The 19155-nt window shown below is 41.8% G+C and overlaps 2 protein-coding genes and 1 long non-coding RNA gene across 4 annotated transcripts; 2 read left to right on the top strand and 1 right to left on the bottom strand.

Moving 5' to 3' along the window:
- Positions 1–104: 104 nt before the first annotated feature.
- On the top strand, positions 105–7282 carry LOC114016385 (uncharacterized). Its single transcript, XR_003560808.2, has 3 exons — positions 105–193; positions 5726–5914; positions 6118–7282. It is a non-coding gene; the product is annotated as an uncharacterized LOC114016385 (long non-coding RNA).
- CLRN2 (clarin 2) lies at positions 1529–7870 on the bottom strand. Of its 2 annotated transcripts, none has more exons than XM_005441179.4 (3): positions 7039–7870; positions 3015–3194; positions 1529–2583 (listed from the first exon to the last, which is right to left on the bottom strand). In XM_005441179.4, the coding sequence occupies exons 1-3, from the start codon at positions 7289–7291 to the stop codon at positions 2318–2320; spliced, it is 699 nt and encodes a 232-aa protein (XP_005441236.1). In that variant the 5' UTR covers positions 7292–7870; the 3' UTR covers positions 1529–2317. The 2 variants fall into 2 exon arrangements, 1 of the variants encoding a protein (XP_005441236.1); XR_003560807.2 differs by lacking the exon at positions 1529–2583 and adding an exon at positions 4480–4542 and having other exon boundaries at positions 3059–3194; positions 7039–7173.
- Positions 7871–8425: 555 nt separating this feature from the next.
- Positions 8426–18847, top strand: QDPR (quinoid dihydropteridine reductase). Its single transcript, XM_055700913.1, has 7 exons — positions 8426–8581; positions 8709–8801; positions 10174–10270; positions 11934–12074; positions 14480–14588; positions 15993–16076; positions 18011–18847. The coding sequence occupies exons 1-7, from the start codon at positions 8495–8497 to the stop codon at positions 18117–18119; spliced, it is 720 nt and encodes a 239-aa protein (XP_055556888.1). The 5' UTR covers positions 8426–8494; the 3' UTR covers positions 18120–18847.
- The last annotated feature ends 308 nt before the right edge of the window (positions 18848–19155 follow it).

Below are 19155 nucleotides of genomic sequence, written 5' to 3'. Positions count from 1 at the left end.
CGGCGCGGGGCGGGGCCCGCCGGGGGGCGGGGCGGGGGCGGGGCGGGGGGCGGGGGCGGGGGGCGGGGCGGGGGGGGCGGGGCGGGGGGCGGGAACAGGGAGCAGCCGGCCGGGCTGCGTTGCTCTTTCGGGGTGGACGCGGCGTGGGGGGACTCGGTTTCCCCGTGGGTTTTCGCCCCCTTGTGTGCCCTGGGTGAGTCTTCGCGTGTGCTGCGGATGAAGCTGCTTCCCCGGGGGGTTCACCGCAGGCTTTACAGAAACATTCCTGGTACCCGTACGCTATATTGAACTGGCATATTGGAGATTAGAATGTAAATGGTATATGGAAAAATAATCAAAGCTTTATTGCAAATGCAAAGACAACAAATTGACGTTGTTTTCCACGTGGGATGGTGGTTTACTTGTATAATACCACCACGCCTGTCTGGGAAGAGCTGATTAGGTTCTAAGAGAAAGCAGTAACAAACCCAGAGTAAAATTACAAAGAAAAAAAAGTGGTCAGTGAAAACAAAAGGCCAGTGAGAATCACTGGGGTGGTATTTTATCAGGGAAAAGTGACTCCAGAACACTGGGTCATCGGTGTATGTGTATGCATGTATATCAGAAGAAGATTTATGCTTTTCTAGCAAAAGCACTGTATGGAACACAACTGTTTGGAGTTTGCTAACACTTACTCTATCCAGAGTTTCAGTGGCACTGAACATGCCCTGGATTTTAATGTCAAGTGATCCGGATTGGGTTTAGTTTTGGGGTTTTTTTCCCCTTCCCACCCCTAGAAAATATTTGAAACACATTATAAGTAATTTACTTCAGTATGTGGGAATTTGACGCGACACTATGTGTAACAGTTTGCTTGTCCATGCATCTGTAACAGAACTGGCCCTGTCACAGCAGCAGAACATGATGGAGGAGGGCAGCCGGGCCTGGTCTCATAACAGTATATTGCAGTTCCCACCTGAAGACTCCTTCTGTTAACTGCTACAGAAAGAAGTAACAAGTCTTACTAAGGACAACTTATTCTAGCAACTGTTTCTACTGAGGGTTCTGCACACTTCAGTGACAAAACTAGTAATTTGGGTACATAAAATACAGGTTTAGGCACTTTGAAAATACTTGACCCTTACGATAGTACTTTTGTGAGGAGGGCTTTCCAAATAAAAAAATAAAGCATGTTTGTATATCCTGACGTGTTCTTAAAACACTTTGAATTCCTTTTCTAAAAAAAGTTGCTATTTTTTTCAAAGAGCTTTTCACAAGAATACAGTTACTAGCGGTCTGATGAAAAGTAACTGACTCCAAAACAATTTCTTTAATTTAGATGATCACTTTTTCATTCATTCAAAGTCATTCTTCAGTTACATGTAGGTTCTATTGCTAAAAAGTTAGTGTATGTTCACTATATTCTAAATTATGTCAAATTCTAAAAGTGACATGCTTAACAGCATATTCTTTTCTCTGAAATACTACTCATGACCCCAAAAACTGGTTGAATGCCTGTCAAAATTATGGTACTTCCTAACAAAGCAACTTTTCCATCTGTTTAACCATTTTTATTCATTTTAACACTGTTTCATCACACATCACTTTTACTTGATTTCAGATAGACATAAGACAAGGTTCTGAAGACAGTATGTCAGATTCTTACTTTCCAGGTTATCTAAAAGCACTATTATTTAGAATTCTGTTTACCTTTACTTCCAGAAGCTGCAATGAAACCTTCATCTTGCAGCTAATAATATTTTTTTCATAGTCTACTAGCATCCTGTAAACTTGACTCTTCTCATGCCTTGACTTAGTGGGGTTTGATACTTTCTGTTTTGAAAACATTTCACACATACTTAGCCTGTGCTTCCCCTTAACTTTAGCCTCACAGATTATGAAGTTTTCTTTTTCAATGCAGCGTTAATATCATCAAACATATCTTATTTTCCAGATAATTCTGTTAAGGTAGTTGGCAAATGTCCAGTCTTTCTGTTTTGAAATAACCTTATAGTATCCATGAGTTGTGATACACACATTTTCTTTCTCAACAAAGAAAACACTTGCTTTCAATGAAATCCTATTTTTCCCAAAAGATCTCAAAATGCGAAATTTCTAAAAACTGCGAACAGCATATATTCACTGCAGGTGTAGGTTAGTTTTGAGAATAATGATACTTGTAGCATTTGTCCCACTTTCCCACACATGTTAATGGCTGATATTGTAGACTGACATCTTCGCTCATTTTTAACCCAAAATCATCCATCCAAATCAAAAGCTGAAAAGTCAAGAAGCTGTTTCTATCCTGACTTGATCAGAGTAGTTTTGTGTAGATTTATTAGTACATGATATCTTCTGCTGTAACATTTGCTTCTTCTGTTTTAGTCTTAATTTTAGGGAAATTAATCCCACTAATGGCTACTAGCAGCAAATTCACTGCATGTGCTGTGGCACTTGCCACACAAACCCAAAAACAGTCTTCAAACTCTTCTTCTAAGATAACAAATTGAAAGGCATTTTCCCGAAAATTGGCAATTCTTTCTGTGAGCTGATGAAGTTTCACAGCAGCCATAAAGCTGGTGACTGCAAGTACTATAAATCCACCTGCAACAAAATGAAAGAAGTATTCACCATTGTTGTCAAAACAAGACAGACATTTTGGTTGTGCTTCAGAAGGCTTTACTGCATACAGCCGTGAGCGCTATACAGAGCAGGGATAGACTTGGGCATGGCTTAAGCGCCTTCAAAATGCTTACCCTTTACTGTAGGGCCAAACGTCATACCAGCGTTTGTAATAAAGCCCTTTTATCAGTGATAACAGTGCCTAAAGACTGGCATTTGTAGCTCCTGTAAGAAGTTGACTAGACACAGTAAGCCAAGATGCCACCTGACAGTTCTGATAGATGAGAATTCACCGCTAACTTCATTTTATTGACAAGTATTGAAGTCAAGTAAATACTTAGGAAGGCAAGAGAAGGAACTTTTAACATTTTGTATGAATGTGACTGGTGTAAAATACTGGTAAATTATTTTACCTGCAAGGAAGTTCCAAAGGCCTACTCCTGCTGGACCTTTAATAGCCCGGTAAGGAACTTTTATTGCGTTAAGAATGCAGAATCCAAAACTGACCAGAGAAAAGAAAATGGCCACACAGAGGAACATTATAATCATCACGTGCAGGCCTGTATTCAGCTTTTTCACCATGTGTGGGAAAACTGTCAAGGAAAAAAAATCATCTGTTCAGTGTATATTTTTTCTTGACAACAGTAAACATCACACTCTGCTGGTGCTACAAACTTTAATTATACTTAAAAAAGACTATTTTTAACAGAGGCAATTAATTCAGGTAGTTACACACATCTTAGTTCATGATGCTTTATTTGCCACTATATCAGAGAAACCAGGGATATTACACTATGTGAATAATCCTTTACGTAGGGTCTGTGAATAAGGATTCAGCCTTAATTCCTGATTTATTTATCTAGTTGTGTAATGTCTTTATCTCTGCAGCTGTATTGTCTGCTGCATTCTTTCCTGTTTCTTTTTCACCTCTGCTGTCCATACAAAACTTTTTTTAAGCTTCCCATTCCTGTCCTATGCGTTTAATCTTATACCTTTGAAGTCTGATAGTCCCAGTGTCCTTGTCCAGCCCTTGGCTGCCTACAAGTAGTATCACTCCTTTCTGTATTTTCTCATGTTACTCTTCTTTCTTTCTCTCCCTCTCTTTAATGCTGGCTACAGTGAGATCTACTCTGCTTTCATACTTCCTAATCCCACAGGTTTCCACTTTCAGATTCTCTCCTTGGTTTCTCATGTGGTGTTTATGGCCCCTTTCTGCTCTTCTGGGTATCTGGCAGTATTTTAGTTACATCTGCAGAAAGGTTGTGAAGTGTTGCAGCTGGGTGGGCCTTGGGTGAAATGCTCACGTGTTGCTCTAGGCACGAGGTCTTCCAGCAACCTGTTGCTCACCTGCCTCTAAAGAATGGCAACGTCCTCAGTTTTGTCTTCACTGAGGGAGTTACTTTGTTGGAGGGACAGATTGGCCAGCAGCAAGGAAGTGTGGAGCACCTGATTATTTAGTTTATGCAGCAGCCTTTTAGTAACAGCATCAGAAGAAATGTGAGTGGGTAATTAAGAGGTGACATGCTGACTGACAGGAAAAAGAGAAGGTGATAGAGAAGAACCCTAAAATACAAGCTGATCAAAAAGAGCCCTTTGGGTAGTGTAGCATATTTTGTGCATGTTTTGAAGCGCTAAGTGCCTAATTACTAAAAAGTTTCTAAAAAGAAGGTACATTATATTATAAACAAACAGATTGCTTCCTATGCAGCGTAACTGAGAAGAAAATCAAAAAAAGCCACTTAAAAAGTTGGCAGCAATAATTGGTAGATGTCAGGTGTACCATTTGGTCATCATGACATGACAGAATTCTAGTAGATTATGCAGAAAACATCATACTGTACAAATTCCATACAAAAATTCATGATTTGACAGTTCTACCTTTTCAGTAGCTCATTCTGCAGTTGTAGCTGGGCTTGGTATACATGGGACCTACAAAAGAGACTGACGACAAGAAGAAAGGAGGGGAGTAAATCAGAATCAAAAGTATGTATGAGAAATGGGAAGCCAGAAACTGGCTTGCTTTTTTCCTGGAAGACAACTGGCAGTGTAACAAGGCACACAGAACTTAGCCTTCTTACAAACCAGTAGAGTTTTTAGAGTGGTTATAAGGATTCTCTTGCCTCTTTTCTGGGGCTCTCGGCCAAGTCCCAAAGACCTGACCAGTGAGTCTGCATGGCGGCCCATGACACATTCCAGCTGAGCTTGCGTAACTCCTGGCTTCCCCACAGCTTATTCTTGGCTCGATTCAGTTGGCAAAACATAAACATCTTCTGCCAATTTAGATGCCCTAGGGCTGCCGTAACAACCATGTGGGTCTAATGCACATGTCACACTATGTATGGGACACCTCCAGAAGCAGCAGCTGGAGGCCAGATGATACACCTTGGGGAGTGTAAAATAGCACTGGACCCCTATTATGTCAATTGAATCATGCTGTCACTGCCCCAGTTAAAAGAGAGCGTGCCAGCTGTAAGCCTACTCTAGTGAATGTTAACACAGTGAAAAGCAGTGTACCAATAACCATATAGTACTGCAACTCGGAGTTCCAAAGTGCCAGAGCTACTGCAGTACTGCAGCGTACGAGGTGCTGGTGCTCCGTCATGCTCTTTGCTGCCTGGGCAGTCCATTTACACTAACACATTCCCCGAGAAAAGTCTCCCATGTCTTGTTCCCCGGTAAGCTCAGAATGCTTGGTGATTAAGTGGTACATTCAAAACAAAAAAAAGTCAGACCCAGAACCCCCGAAGTCCGCTGACCATTGTGCAGAAGTACTTAACAGCTTTGTATACTGTTGTGATACCATTTTTAAATCAATATTGTGAAAGTATCAAACCCAACAGAGCTATTAAAATGTTTAAAAAAGAAAATCTCTGGGACACTTGTTTACCTATATGCACAATTGTGCCCACTGCACTTAATGACACAATTTTACAGTTCTAACAGGGAGAATTCTTACTAGCTTCACTGAGAGCTTTTTTTTGGTCTAAGGAGTATAGGATCATGTCCTCCAAATACATATCAACGCAGTCCACGGTGATGGTGGAACATAAGGCCTTCCTCTCAGGTTGCACAGTAATTAATCAAAAGGTTTACTGGCTGCTTTTTTCCTCATTCTCTCTGACAGGATAGGGTGAAAGAACTGGGACTGTGTTTCTGAACACCCTGAAGAGGAGCAAAGCAGAGCTGGAAGAGCTTTGACCTGATGGCCTGTCTGCCAGCCAGTCAAACCGACTAGCCAAAGCCTTTATTTGAGCATGACTGCTATGTCCATGTCATGAAGTTGCAGCTGCAGTCGGAGCTTGCACAAGACTTGGTTAGTGTAAAAGTGACTGGTCCAGATTCACCACAGCTTAACAGCTGGTCAGGCTGATCTAAGTTGAGGTTGCTCAGGTTTTCTTCTCTGTTCCCTCTGAAGTCCCACAGTCCTGCTTGCCTTCGAGTTTTTATAGTGGTGCTTGTGCAATTGTGTGGTCAGCCGTGATTTTATGGGAAACTGATTATTTTTTTTTTTGGCAGGTTAATTTTTTGGCCAGCTTAAACTTCCTGAACTACCTCACCACAGCAACTACCAGAGCCATTGCAAAGGATGGGGCAGGACAGCAGGGCTAGGGAGAAGGGGAGACTGTGGGAGCTTCCGCTCATACTAATTTAAGTTGTAATGGATCTGCACACTGAACTGAAAATCTTCAATGCAAAATATCATTTTCACTACAGCACAGAATGTGTGAAAACTGGAAATCATCTGAAGTACAGACCATCTGAGTGATTTTAAGACTTCAAGAAAATCTTTGACATTAAATGAAATGCATTTTTAAGAGTTTCTACATTTTTTAAGAGTTCAGCAATATTTTTCTCTCCAAAGTTACCAGAAAAGAAGGCGAACATTTCTTCAACATGTTAACAAAGTTAGGAGTATCTGCAGTGGCAGACATCTGCATTGGGACAGCTAGGGAAATAAAGAAATATGGCCAGCTAAATAAATCTCTACTTCTTAAAGCAAAAAAAAAAAAAAAAAAAAGGGTGGGTGGGTGGGGAGGAATTCAACAGAGAAAGCAAGGACAGAGACACAGAGAGACCACAGAACAACACTTTGCATAGGAAAGAGTCAGTCAAAAGGCAAGTATGATTTACAGGGTCATTTCCAAATGACTTTTACCCCCTTCATAAGACTAAAAGGAAATCCTCAATCTAGCCGTGGGGATTTTTTTTCCCATCTGGATTCCAGGATTACAGACCATAAGTGGAAGAAAAGTTAGCCTGAAAAGATAGAGATTTTACATTCACACTCAGATCTCAAACCATAAAGACCACAAGTCAGCCACAAATATAAATGTAATAAAATTAATTTGCATTCTGTAAATTCTGTAAACAAAAAGAATAGCATTTTTAAAGTTGAACTAGGCATTGAACTAACGATTCAACCAAAATTGTACTTACTTGTGAACTTGGAACGCCGTCCGCCCAACCCACACTGGCGTATTTTACCACCCTGAAAGAGTCCGTAGTAAATTTCTCCAATGAACTTGACCAGCTCTGGATCTGTGGCATTGACCAAGTCAGCTCCTGTTTTGCAAAGGATCTTGCCAGTCATCCACTTCGGGGTCCCCATTGCAACAACAATCAAGATGAAAGACACGAAACTTACTAGAGAAGCCAAAGCAAATAAAGTCTTTTTAAAACAGCCAGGCATCCTAGTGGTTTCAGGGAATCATCTCCAAGGCCTCTTTGCAGCAGTCAGGCACGTTGCGCATTTTTTTCCTCATGCTCCGAAATCCGCAAATGAATAGCAGTCATTTCAAAACACATCTCATTGTATTTTGAAGCTCCAAAAATTAATATGTAAGGTTAAAAATCAACTCAAAAATATATTCTGCTGCGACAACATCCTGAAATGGTTGCAAGTAACAGCTTCATTACACTGTAGCATGGTGATGCCTGTTTCTGCAGAAAGTAATCCTATATTGCCTGGCTAGTGTTTCATTGCAGGTTTATTTGTCTCGCTCAAATGACATCATGTTCTTTCCTGTAACCTCACGGGAAGGAAATCAGGAGCAGAACCTAGCTTTTTAGATCATTAGAACCGCGGGTAAATAGCATGTGTGCAAGGGACACAGCATTAAAAGCACGTAGTCGGGCGCCAGGCCGGCGGCGGCGTCTGGGCCGTGCGGCCGTGCGGAGAGGCCCGTCCCTCGGCGCCTGTGTCCCCGCCGCCCCGGGTTCCCAGTGTCACCGCTCCAGGGCCACCGGCACCGCGCTCTGCGACTCGGCGCCTGTTCCCTGGGGCGCAGGGACGGCGCCCGGCACGCCGCGGCTTAACGCACGAATCCGCGGAGGTAACGCGGGGGCGCAGGGCCAGCGGCGCGGCCCGGCGCTCGGGGCTGGGGCAAGCGGCGTCACTCAAGCTACAGGTGCGATCCGGGAGCACTCCAGAGCACCGGCCGTAGTTACCGCCCCTTCTACGGTTACCGCTACTCAGGGCCTACAGAGACCTTTATAAGCGCTAATTAATTAACGCTGGCAGTATCCCTGGGGGGTAGGTAACACTAGCCCGCCCACTGCCCCAGCTGGGGAGGCAGGCCGAGCCGGTGGACACCGCTGTCGGTGTCGCCCCGAGCGAGGCCCGGCCGCCGCGGGCCGGGGGGGTCCTGAGGGAAAAGCCTCGCGGCGGCACCACGCGAGCCCCCGGGGGCGGCGGGCTGGGGCTCGGCCGAGGCAGGGACGCCCCCCGCTCCCCCTCCTGCCGGCTTCGGCACGGCCCCAGCCAAGGCAGCACTCGGGCCTGCCCCCCAGCGCCGCTGCCGCCCCCCGCCCGCCCCTCGCGGGGCAGCCCGCATGCGCAGGCGGGGCCGGCCGGGCCGCGCTGGGGCTGCAGCCGGAGCGGCGGGCGGCGAGCATGGCGGCGGCTGGCAGGGTGCTGGTGTACGGGGGCAGAGGGGCGCTGGGCTCGCAGTGCGTGCGGTACTTCAAGTCCAGGAACTGGGTAAGCGCCGGGCCGGGAGGCGGCGGGGCGGGGAGCCGCGGTCCCCGGGAGGGCGCCCGAGCGGCTGGGCAGCGTGAGGCGTTTCGGAGAGCGGGCCGGTAACGCGCCGTTCCTCTCGCTGCGGCAGTGGGTGGCCAGCATCGACCTGGCGGAGAACGAGGACGCCAGCGCCAACGTGGTGGTGGAGCCGACCGACTCCTTCCCCGAGCAGGCCGAGCAGGTGGGTCGGCGGCCGCTGCCCGGGAGGCCGGAGGCGGGCGAGGTGCTGGCGGCGCCCGCCCGGTGCCCGCCGCCGCGGTGCGGGAGGCGGGGGGGATGGGCCCGGCGGCGGGGAAGAAGCCGCCGCTGTGAGGGTGGCGAGGCCGCCGCAGTGCCACCAACCCGGAAAGCCTAGCTTCTGATCGTCGCTTCTCTTTAATTTTCTTTTGTAATTTCTTTTAATGGCGCGCGGACATGGATATGCAGAAAGGGCTCGATCTGGGGTTTTGCAGGTCCCGCACATAAGGCGGTTTTGCATTTATTTATTTTTTTTTTCTCCCGGTGACTTGAAAATTTGCACACCGGATCAGATGAGTATAACGAAGTTGTATAAGGACATCTTAAACTGCAACGCTTTTTTTTTTTTCTAATGTCATGACTCTTTAAGTGTGGTGTGTGTGGCTGGATGGCATACTCGAAGCAGACCGAAAGCTTCCATGGGATCCCTAGAGAATGTGCTGGTTTTCACGAAGGTAGATATGGGAGAATTCAGGCTAGCCTAAAAACTCTGCATCATTCTCAAGAGATAGGATTTATTTTTTAAATTCTAACTTTTTAACCTGCGTCTCTCACTGGTAAGTTCAGTCACTAGCCAGTGTTTTCTTTATATCTACACAACTTTTAAGATTTTTAAAGGGTAATATGGAACCTCTACAATTTTTCAATGCTGAGCCTGTTTGAAAGCCAGTGGATTTTTTGTCTTTTGAGAGATCGATTGTTTGCTTTTCACTTTGGTGGAGAAAATTCAGAGCTAACAAATCGATTACCACCAGTGAAGTCTTATATTTGAAAGAGAAGAAGACACTGGATGTCCAAAAGTATAGAAACTCAGATTTAGGGGCCGGGCCAGACTGGAACTAGTGGTTGTAGCCTAGATATAAGCTGTAAGAAGGCTAATCTTCAATCGTACATTTCTTGCACTATCATTAGAAGTGACACCAGTGGCCCTTGTCAAACCTGGAGTTTCATTTCCCATATTAAATAGCAACATACCTGGAGAAGAACCTGTTAAAAACTAAGTTACAAATAAAAACTTTTGTTAATGATATAGGTAAGGGTCAGACTTTTCAGTCCTGCTCAAATCCATTATTTCCAGTGACATCACACACTGTATAGTCTGACTTCATTGATCTGACTTTCATTTACAGTTATCTTTCAACACAATTATTTTGTTTTCTGTTCAAAGATCATAAATGTTAGTTTTCTGCAGCTCTTTAAACTGCCATGTGTTGTGTTATGTGGCTCCATAAAAGTAACTTTAAGGCAGTCTTGATATTTACTTTTTTCCATTATCAGTCCAGTGTTTTTGATATGGTTTTTTCTATATATTGAAGGTGACAACAGAGGTTGGAAAACTTCTTGGTGAAGAAAAGGTGGATGCGATCTTGTGTGTAGCTGGAGGATGGGCTGGAGGCAGCGCCAAAGCTAAGTGTAAGCCTTTGGTACATGTATGCTGGTTAACACATGAATGGAATCTGAGAGGAATCCTTAAAAATCATAGTGATAAATAAATCTGAGATCTTCTTTCTTCCTGAGTCCAGAAGAGGACATGAACATAACAGTACAAAGTAGCTGTCACAGTACTTCTCAGGGCTTCTCTTGAGTGTTTGTTGTTAAATTTGCAGAGCACTTAATACTTTGTGATGTATGAGTTTTCATCAGAAAAATCTTGATGGGCTTTATGAAGGTGTTAAGCATCTATGAACTAACTTTTGCCAAGGCTGATGGTCTCAGGCAAGTAACATAAGACCGTGGCTGGGTAGAAACACAATGTTGTTTCCTAATGCATTGTTTTATGCATAAAACCTCAGTTGCCTCCCGCAGTTCTCTGCGATGTTACTGTGCAATACGGTATTGGAAGGAGCTATCTAATGACCTGAGAACAAGCTACAGAAAAAAGCCTTCAGTTTAAAAAAAGCTTTTAAATATGTGATATTCAGAATGAAATCTTATTTATCCACTAGTGCAGAGATAAGAGGAAAAAATAACTTTGTGTTCTGACTGGAGTAAATCTGGTGAAATGCGTCTTTTTTTGTTCCTAGCTTCCAGTTTGGACGTTACAGACAAAGATCTCTTTTTAAAGAGAGACCATATGGAAAAGCATACAGACTTACACCACAATTGCATTATATTAGATTGTTATTAGTGTACGCCTTATTTTAAATAAGCTGATTTACTATAATCATGATTTTAAAGTAATGTTACTGGTAGGCTGGCAGGATATCTTGGCATAGGTGGTTGGCCTATGTCACAGAGTTATCTGTGCTTATTCTATATTGTGTTATGGAAGTGGTTCTTCGTGAATACTAAAATATTTGACATGGCTAGTTACTGTTTTTATTTTCCTGCGCAGGTATTGGCAATGAAAAACAATAATGAGAGTTCATATTTTCCTTTCATTTGAAGTTATTTTTGTACCTTCCCTGGTAGGCTGCCTTACCAGAGGTTGCACTCCAGTATGTAGGGGCACTGGAATGCACATGTGGTACAGTGCAGATGCATACATCTTCGATGTTTCATACCAGCCTACTACTGTCAGATATACAGATTGTTTCTTGGTTTATGAAGTAATCTGATGATAAGAAATATTTTTTTGTTGAACTCCTTTATCTCTTGAATTTTCTTCTTCTATCTGCGTACTAATGTAATGCAGCTCTCTTGCAGCCATTGAGGAAGTATGGAAAGGGACAGATCATGCTACGAAGTGAGATGGGGCTCATGTGAAAATTTTGAGATCCTTGACAGGTCGAAGCAGCCCCTACAGGAGTTTTAAGAACTTAGTTCCATTAGTTCTCCATTAATGGTTCAATCGTGTGTGTGTTTGTTGGTTTGTTTTGATTGGCTTTTTTTATTTCTGGTAGCGAGAAAGCGGATAATTGCCTAGAATATGTGCTGTAGAGCTGGGACTTGGAGCCCAAAGGGAAGGGAGATAGAGAAGATACAAATTGGTATTTCACCCAGTGTGGAAGTAGAAAATCATAGCAAGCGTGTTTTCATAGTCCTGTTCCATTGTGCTGTTGCACTCTGACAGTAAGGAAATTGGTTATAAGTCTTGTATCTTTGAGTTAACTTCAGTAATTCTCTTTCTATTCAGCTTTATACAATAACTGTGATCTGATGTGGAAGCAGAGTGTTTGGACGTCAACTATTTCCAGCCACCTAGCCACAAAACACCTGAAAGAAGGCGGCCTGTTGACTTTGACAGGAGCTCAGGCTGCTTTATCTGGAACCCCAGGTAAAATGCAAAATGCAGCATGGTAAGTGCTGGGACATCAGCAGTTACAGCTTTCTGTTTGTCTGAGCGTTCTTGTTTGTGAAGCAACAGTTTCATTCCCCAATTTCTTGACATCTAGTACAAATGGAAAATTGCTCCTGAAACACTGAAGTAGAGTGTAATTTTACATGTAGGAATACTTAATCTCTTGAAGCTGGAGTGCAAACAGGTAGAATTGGTATGTAATTTGACATGCATTGCTGAAATGTACTTGGCTAATACATGATACAGTATAAAAAAAGTTGAGAAAATAATGAAGAATAGAAGCACACAGTGAGCTGGAAGTATGGTGCTTAAAGTTAAATCTCCATATTTGTGTTCTGAAAGTCCTTAATTGTTCGATTTTTCCCTTAGTGATGACTCGGCTGATTCTGTTAACTGTGCTTGTCCTGTTCCAGTCTACATTTGCTGCAGACATAGATAAGCTTGTTGACCTTTGGCTTTGTCCTCCACTAGCTATTTAATATGGACTTGATTTTTGTATTTTCTTGATTTGAGTTTAATATGAATTGAGTTCTTTCATCTTGCTCCTTGCCATGTCGGTCTGCATGGAGGAAGAAATGTGGAGCAATTTAAAATAAAATAAAAATGCACTGACACACAAGCCCACAGGCATGGAGAGGAAAGCTTTTGAGGCAAATACTCTTATTTCTCAATCTTTTATTAGTGACTTCAGCAATATTTTGATGAAACATAGGTACTAAAACTTCTAAAACATACAACATTTATGAATATTCCTGAAAGCTGTCTCTAAAGCTGTTCAGGAAAAAAATGCTCTATTTTCTAGTTAATGATTTATTTTCTGTGTTTACAGCTGCATCTGGCATAGTCCAAAGATAAAAGGCTTCTTTTATGAGAATAAGCAGAGGAATAATTTACTGTGTACTACTGACTGACCATACACAAATGAAAAAATGTGAACTCTGTCAAGCTTTCATGGTTTTTTGTCTAGGTGGTTTTGGGAGGTAGGGACCACAACACAGGAATCGGTGATTTGCTTTCATGTTTTGAACTGGTTGGTTTCAACTAGTCTGGATTTTTCTAAACAAACCACAGCATTGCTTTGGGCAAACACATGCAACATATTAACATCAGGAAGAATTGTGAAAGGATTGTTACTCAACTTGCACAAATACGACTTGTTAGGCTTGTTACTACTAGCTGTTATGGAGGGAACAATCTTTTTCTTGTTTGCTGTTAGTGATGGTTTTTTTTTCTTTTTTCAATTTCCCATGTGAAAATGTTGACTCGCATAGTGCAAACTGAAAAATCCTGAGTTATATGAACAGTTACAGAAGCAGTCTGATAGTGATGGCTAAGAAATATAGAAGCATGAAAACATTTAAGAAGACTTGGAATGTTTAGTTTGGATGACATGAGGCAAATATGATAGAGATGCAAGTATTTTTATTGTAATAGTAATTACAATTAGCTACTGCTACCCATGATTCCTCCTAATAAAAATCAATGTTATACAACGTGTCTAATTCAATATAATGGAAACACTTCTACAGTGCAAAATTACCTTTGTAACTTTAATACAAAATACTTTCTCAGGAACATTGGAAAGGGGTTGTGTAGTTATACAGATGGCTAGAAAGGCATCCTGTTGTAGTAGACAAAATACACATTAAGGACATAAGAAAATGTAATTGTATCTGGACTGCTTGGCACATGGGTACCATGAGACATCTCCGACCTGTAGCACTGATGTCTAGATCTTGTACCTGACCAGTGTGCCTTCTGCTCTCGTTCCTGTTGCTCTTACAGTGCTAAATGCTGTCTGCCTAGAATGCACCAGGGTTCAGGAAGAAGTTTGCTTTACCTGCAGGTTGTTCAGTAACTTCCTATTATGAGGATGTTTTTGTGGTTTTCTCCAAAGTGCCTGTCCGACTTGAGGTGCTGACCAAGTGAATTGCAGTTCTCAAGAAAACTGAGCTGAATCCGCTTGGGTGCAAACTTGCAAATACCTTAGTCATACAATTAAAATTAATGGATGATTACTTTATTAAAGTCTGTGAGCATCTTCATACTTACTGTATTAGATCAGTAAGGTTAGTCCCATAGGTCGCATCCTCCAGGGTATATTTGGATACGTTAACTAAACATACTTTACTCGGTAAGCTGCTTATTTCTGTAGTGCTGAGTAAATGTGAGTTCTGTGATAGTTCCTGGCTTTTTATTTTTTTGTTTCTTTCTTCTTTTCTTTTTAATATGTGTATTTTGATGTGTTTTAAATGTCTGATTCTGTTCTGGCTGTAGTATGTGGTCTTAATATTCCATCAAACAATCAGAGTTTGTTGTACTATTGATGATACCGAGAACTGTTTCAGTTGTGCTCTAATTTGCCTGTTTTTAATTGTTAGGGATGATTGGCTACGGCATGGCCAAAGGAGCAGTGCATCAGCTTTGTCAGAGTTTAGCTGGTGCCAATAGTGGCTTGCCATCTGGGTCTGCTGCTGTTGCCATTTTACCGTAAGTGTTTGCATAGTTGCCTCTGCCTGTGTTGTTTGTTTTAATTACTGCTGTAACCTCGAGTCACGTGGATATGCTTACGGTGTCCTGCTCACAGTACACAAACATTGCTTCTCAGACCTACTTACGGTTTCATAGAGAAAGGAGGCATCTTGAACGTATGAACAAAATTATATGGAAGTCACTCTGAAAATGCTGAAGATCTCTTCCTTTCCTTTGCAAAACAGTAGTGGCTGTTAGGATTAGAATTTGATTCACTTTCAACCAATGCAACTGTAGCCATGCATTAATGTGTGCATTGTTGTAGGGTTTTTTTCTGTATAGACAAAGCTGTGAAAATGAAATGAGCTGTTCAGCATGGATTTATATTTAGCTGTGTGGTCATAGTAAAGCAAAAGATTACTTGATGAGTTTTGACTTAATGATACTTAATGAGGTGGTGCATATCTATGCTTGATCAGTAAAATTAGGTCAGTTTGAGCATATGTGAAAGGTTTCGTGTGTATTTACTTGTCACAGCTTGCTTTATGATGAGGAAAGCTAGTAAAAAGTGGACAGCCTAGTAGGTCTTTGCTATGTCTAAATTTACCAGTTCTGCTGCAAAAATTAAAAGTATTTTTCCTGCCAGGTCTGTATCTAGTTCTGGACCCAAAAATTAAGACTGAAGAATTCTGTATAGGGATTTAGAACTCTACCTGAATTCTCCCTCCTTTGTCTTCCTTATATACATGCTCTTATGCACATCTTTTCAGGTCAGAGAGCAACAGCCTTAAAAGGGTTTGGATAATTTGGCACCGCCTTCTACAGGGCTTTGCAAACAGGCAGACACAAAGATCACTGGACTTTTGGGCATTCTGCGCTTGCCTAGCTCTCATGCAAAACTGCTCTTGAGTGAATTTTTGAGAGAGTAATTGTACCTTGGATTGCCATCAGCATCTCAGTAAGGGAGTTGTGGAAAGTTCTCCCCTTAACATCGTTGTATGTAGTGTAAATATGTATCATCAAAGTCAGAACTTCCTGTGCTTGTGCACTTTAATGTCTGCAATTGCAGCTGGTGTGAGACTTTGAAAGCATGGATGCTGTGCATGTGTGCTGTGCAGTACGGGCAAACAATCATATTACTGCCATTCCCTGTTTATATGAGAGACTGGAAGGGACCTGTGGGCTAAGTGATTGCCCTAATGGGCTGGATGTCATCAGTGAGCCAGGAAGGTGAGGGGCTGTAGGTTGGAGCGTTTTTGATACTTATTGAAACTGATGGCTGTATAGCACGTGGAGGATGCAAAGGAAATCTGTGCCATGTGGTATACAAGTCAAGCATATTTTACAGCAGTGAATAGAAGCAGGTGGTGCTTATCAGAAACATGATGTACAAATAAAAGGCTTATCTTTTTTTAATCACAGGGTTACCTTAGATACACCAGCAAACAGGAAATCAATGCCTGGTGCAGATTTCAGCTCCTGGACATCCTTAGAATTCATTGCTGAGTGAGTATCTGTTGAGCAATTCTTCACTGTCACTCTTGCTGCTGCATCTTACTGCACATTCTTTCTAAATAGCTGTCTTAGATTTGGGTGGGTTTTTTCCCTGTCATCTCCTCATTGTGTATGTTTCTAAATCATGTTGGGTGTATTGCACAGGCTTCCTAACTGGAGAAAATTAGCCCAACTCAATCAGCTTCAGCATCTCTACACCAGTTATTCTGACAAGGGAGATAGCTGTAAGCACTTGGAAGCCAGAGAATCTCATAAAGCCTGTAGACAAACTAAATTGTAGACAGCAGTTGCAGGAGACAGAATGGCTTAAAGGTAAACTGCAAATACGCATGTAAACTTTGGGATTTTTTTTCTTTTAAAAACTCTTTACTGCCTGCTTTATGGTGTGTTAGTTCACTTCTCTCAGCTGTCAAAATTCCTGCTGTTTAGAGAAACTTAGTCAAGATTTTTTTTTTTGTTTTCAATCATCTACAAAGGCTTGTCCTAAATGATGTTGCAAAATGCTGAAATTTCAACTGTAGCTTATGTAACAGTAGGCTGAGATTTTAAGGCTTGCTGTTTCTCATTCCTCTCCGTTAGAGAAGTTACAGCATAAGTACTGCTTTCTGTGATGTGATGGGGCAAAGATTCTCCTGTGGCTGAGCTGTCAAAAGGAATAATACAAGGACACAACTGTCTTGCCTCTTTGAGGAAAACCAGAGATGAATCTATGTTCATATATTGTCAAGGGCTTTACTCTTATGCATTTTTAAAGTCTTTTAGAACTGACTCTGAAATTATATTACCTATTGCTAATTGTTCAGAGAAGACTTTAGTTCTGACATTGGATTTTTTTTTTTAGGATTTTTAAGTTGAGTGTCAGAGTGGGGAATGGTTTATGTTGCAAGAAGCCTGTGCAGCTGTTTGATGTGGCTCTTTAAAAGGGCCCCATAAATTGAATTTAGTTGGCCTAAAAACATTCAAAAAAAGATCTTCAATTTATTCTGCTCCAGAGTCTGCTTAGCCAGATACCATGGTTTTACAAATTCATTTTTTAAAATTTAACTTTTAAGTATTTTTTCCTTATGGAAGAATTAGGTTAATTAGTTTGTTTTGTTTCTTGGGTTCTAATTCCCAACTTCAAATCCAGCCTTGAAAACTGAAAATCTCACTGGCTGTGGAAGAAAAACATCTGATGTTAAGTGTTGGTAACATCTGCATCTTGGGAAGGATGCAGGAAATCTTTTTCTGTATGCCACTTGAATTTTGTGCCCTGGAAACAGCTGTGTCAGCAGCTGCCATGTTGGAATGTACTGATACATCTGCAATACTGGAAAGGTTAATGGACCTGAGAAATACACTGCACTTCCTGTAGTATATTTTGAGTAAGAAGTTTGTATTACGTTTTGGTAAAGAGTGTTCTGGTGTGCTACCCAGAAAAAGCCCATCTTAATTGGCACTATTTTGGATGTCTTAAGGCTTTGTGCTTCTGCTGGGCAGCTTTCACAGCTCGATATAATGGGTTTAGCAACTCTGTTTAGCCATAAATCTGTGTTTCTGGTATGTACTTTAAAGGCAACTTAAGTAGCTTCTCCTTCCCCTTTTCAAATATTTTTTTTTTTTAACTTGGGGGGTGGGGGGGGACGCTTGCCACTTTGGCTTGCCACTTCGACATTTTAAGCTCCTGGCCTTTTCCTTTGAGATGTTCTGAAAATCCTGTGTGTGCGCACTGTAAAGCCCTACAGATTTCTCTGAGCCTCTGTCCAGCTCTGAGGGTCTGAATCCAGTAATCGCATCACTAGTTTACAACATACATAGAAATCACTAGAGGGGGCTGTAGGAAAAGGAGAAGTAATAGTCTTTTATGCTTCCTGTCAATATACCCGACAGTAGTATTTACTTTTCCCCTTCTCCTCACTCTGTTTTATCCATTTATTTTAAAACAGAACCTTTTACAACTGGATAACAGGGAAGAATCGACCAAACTCGGGGAGTCTTATCCAGGTGATAACTACAGGAGGGAAGACTGAACTCGTTGCAGCAGCACATCTTTGATGTCAGTCACTTGAGCTGGTGGAGCTTTAGCAAAGGAGAAGCTATGGAAAATCTGTGCCAGTATAATTTGGATGGTCTTCTGTATCCAGTAATTGTAGTTATGTCACTAATGGAACCAAATTTCAAGTAATATTTCTGTGCTGTCTGTTTTGAGCTATCAGCATTTATTTACCAACAAGTATCGCGTATTTGTCTCTAAATGAAAGTTGCCACTTCTGAGCATTTTATGTTGACTTACCTGTTTTGTCTGAAATGGGAATTGTGCTTAATTATGTTATGTAATAACATAAGGGTTGGATTTTTTTCTCATAAGTGTTTCTGGCAACTTACTGTGAATCTTTCAGTGGTCTGCCTTTTTCTGTCTGAGAACATAACCCTGCCTCTGCATATTATGTTGGCTGTAATTATAGGAAACACTGCAGCCATATATAACGTCCTAGTCTTGTAACATTTTTCTTGTTAAGTTCCACTTGAGTTAATGGAACTGTATAGAGATTACTCATGTGAGAAGGAGTTCCTAATCTGCCTTACAGTTTATAAGCTGCTATCAGGCCTACAGTTGTAAGATAAAAGATTTGTTCTGTCAGATGGCTAGGATGTCTTTGCGTTGGTCTTGACAGTTCTTTACCTTTTCAAAAAGCAAAGTGATGTAAAGAAGTACTAGCGTACATACACTTCTGTTGGAATACGGAATTTTTGTGCTAAATAAACATATATTGTTTTACGTACTGAGCTGTCTCCATCGTTGTAACCCAAATATCTGGATAACATTTTAATCTGTTTAATTGAACTTGCAGTTCAGTTATGGCAAAGGACTTAATTTTCTTACTTCCTTCTGATAATGCTGCATAAAATACATTTCTGTGGTAGCAAAACGGCTACTAGCTGTGCATACAGGCAGGCAGGTCTTCCGCTGGAGCAAATGTTTTCTTTAATCCAGCTATGTTACATTGAAAATACAGTTTGGTTACAGAGTGAAAGCATCGTCTACTCTGAGCATAGACTTACATGGAATCAATTCTGTCAGGTTTTTTTA

Source organism: Falco cherrug, chromosome 1, assembly GCF_023634085.1.
Source record: "Falco cherrug isolate bFalChe1 chromosome 1, bFalChe1.pri, whole genome shotgun sequence".
In the NCBI taxonomy this organism is placed as follows: Eukaryota; Metazoa; Chordata; class Aves; order Falconiformes; family Falconidae; genus Falco; species Falco cherrug.
This window is presented reverse-complemented; position numbering and strand designations above follow the sequence as displayed.

Excerpts from the sequence above, each read along its gene's own strand:
- CLRN2 (XM_005441179.4), bottom strand. The coding sequence starts at position 7,291 with ATGCCTGGCTGTTTTAAAAAGACTTTATTTGCTTTGGCTTCTCTAGTA. Across the intron at positions 3,195-7,038 it reads ACGGCGTTCCAAGTTCACAA|TTTTCCCACACATGGTGAAA; the intron begins GTAAGTACAATT and ends TTTCCTTGACAG. Across the intron at positions 2,584-3,014 it reads CCTTTGGAACTTCCTTGCAG|GTGGATTTATAGTACTTGCA; the intron begins GTAAAATAATTT and ends ATTTTGTTGCAG.
- QDPR (XM_055700913.1), top strand. The coding sequence starts at position 8,495 with ATGGCGGCGGCTGGCAGGGTGCTGGTGTACGGGGGCAGAGGGGCGCTG. Across the intron at positions 8,582-8,708 it reads ACTTCAAGTCCAGGAACTGG|TGGGTGGCCAGCATCGACCT; the intron begins GTAAGCGCCGGG and ends TCGCTGCGGCAG. Across the intron at positions 12,075-14,479 it reads TGCTTTATCTGGAACCCCAG|GGATGATTGGCTACGGCATG; the intron begins GTAAAATGCAAA and ends TTTAATTGTTAG.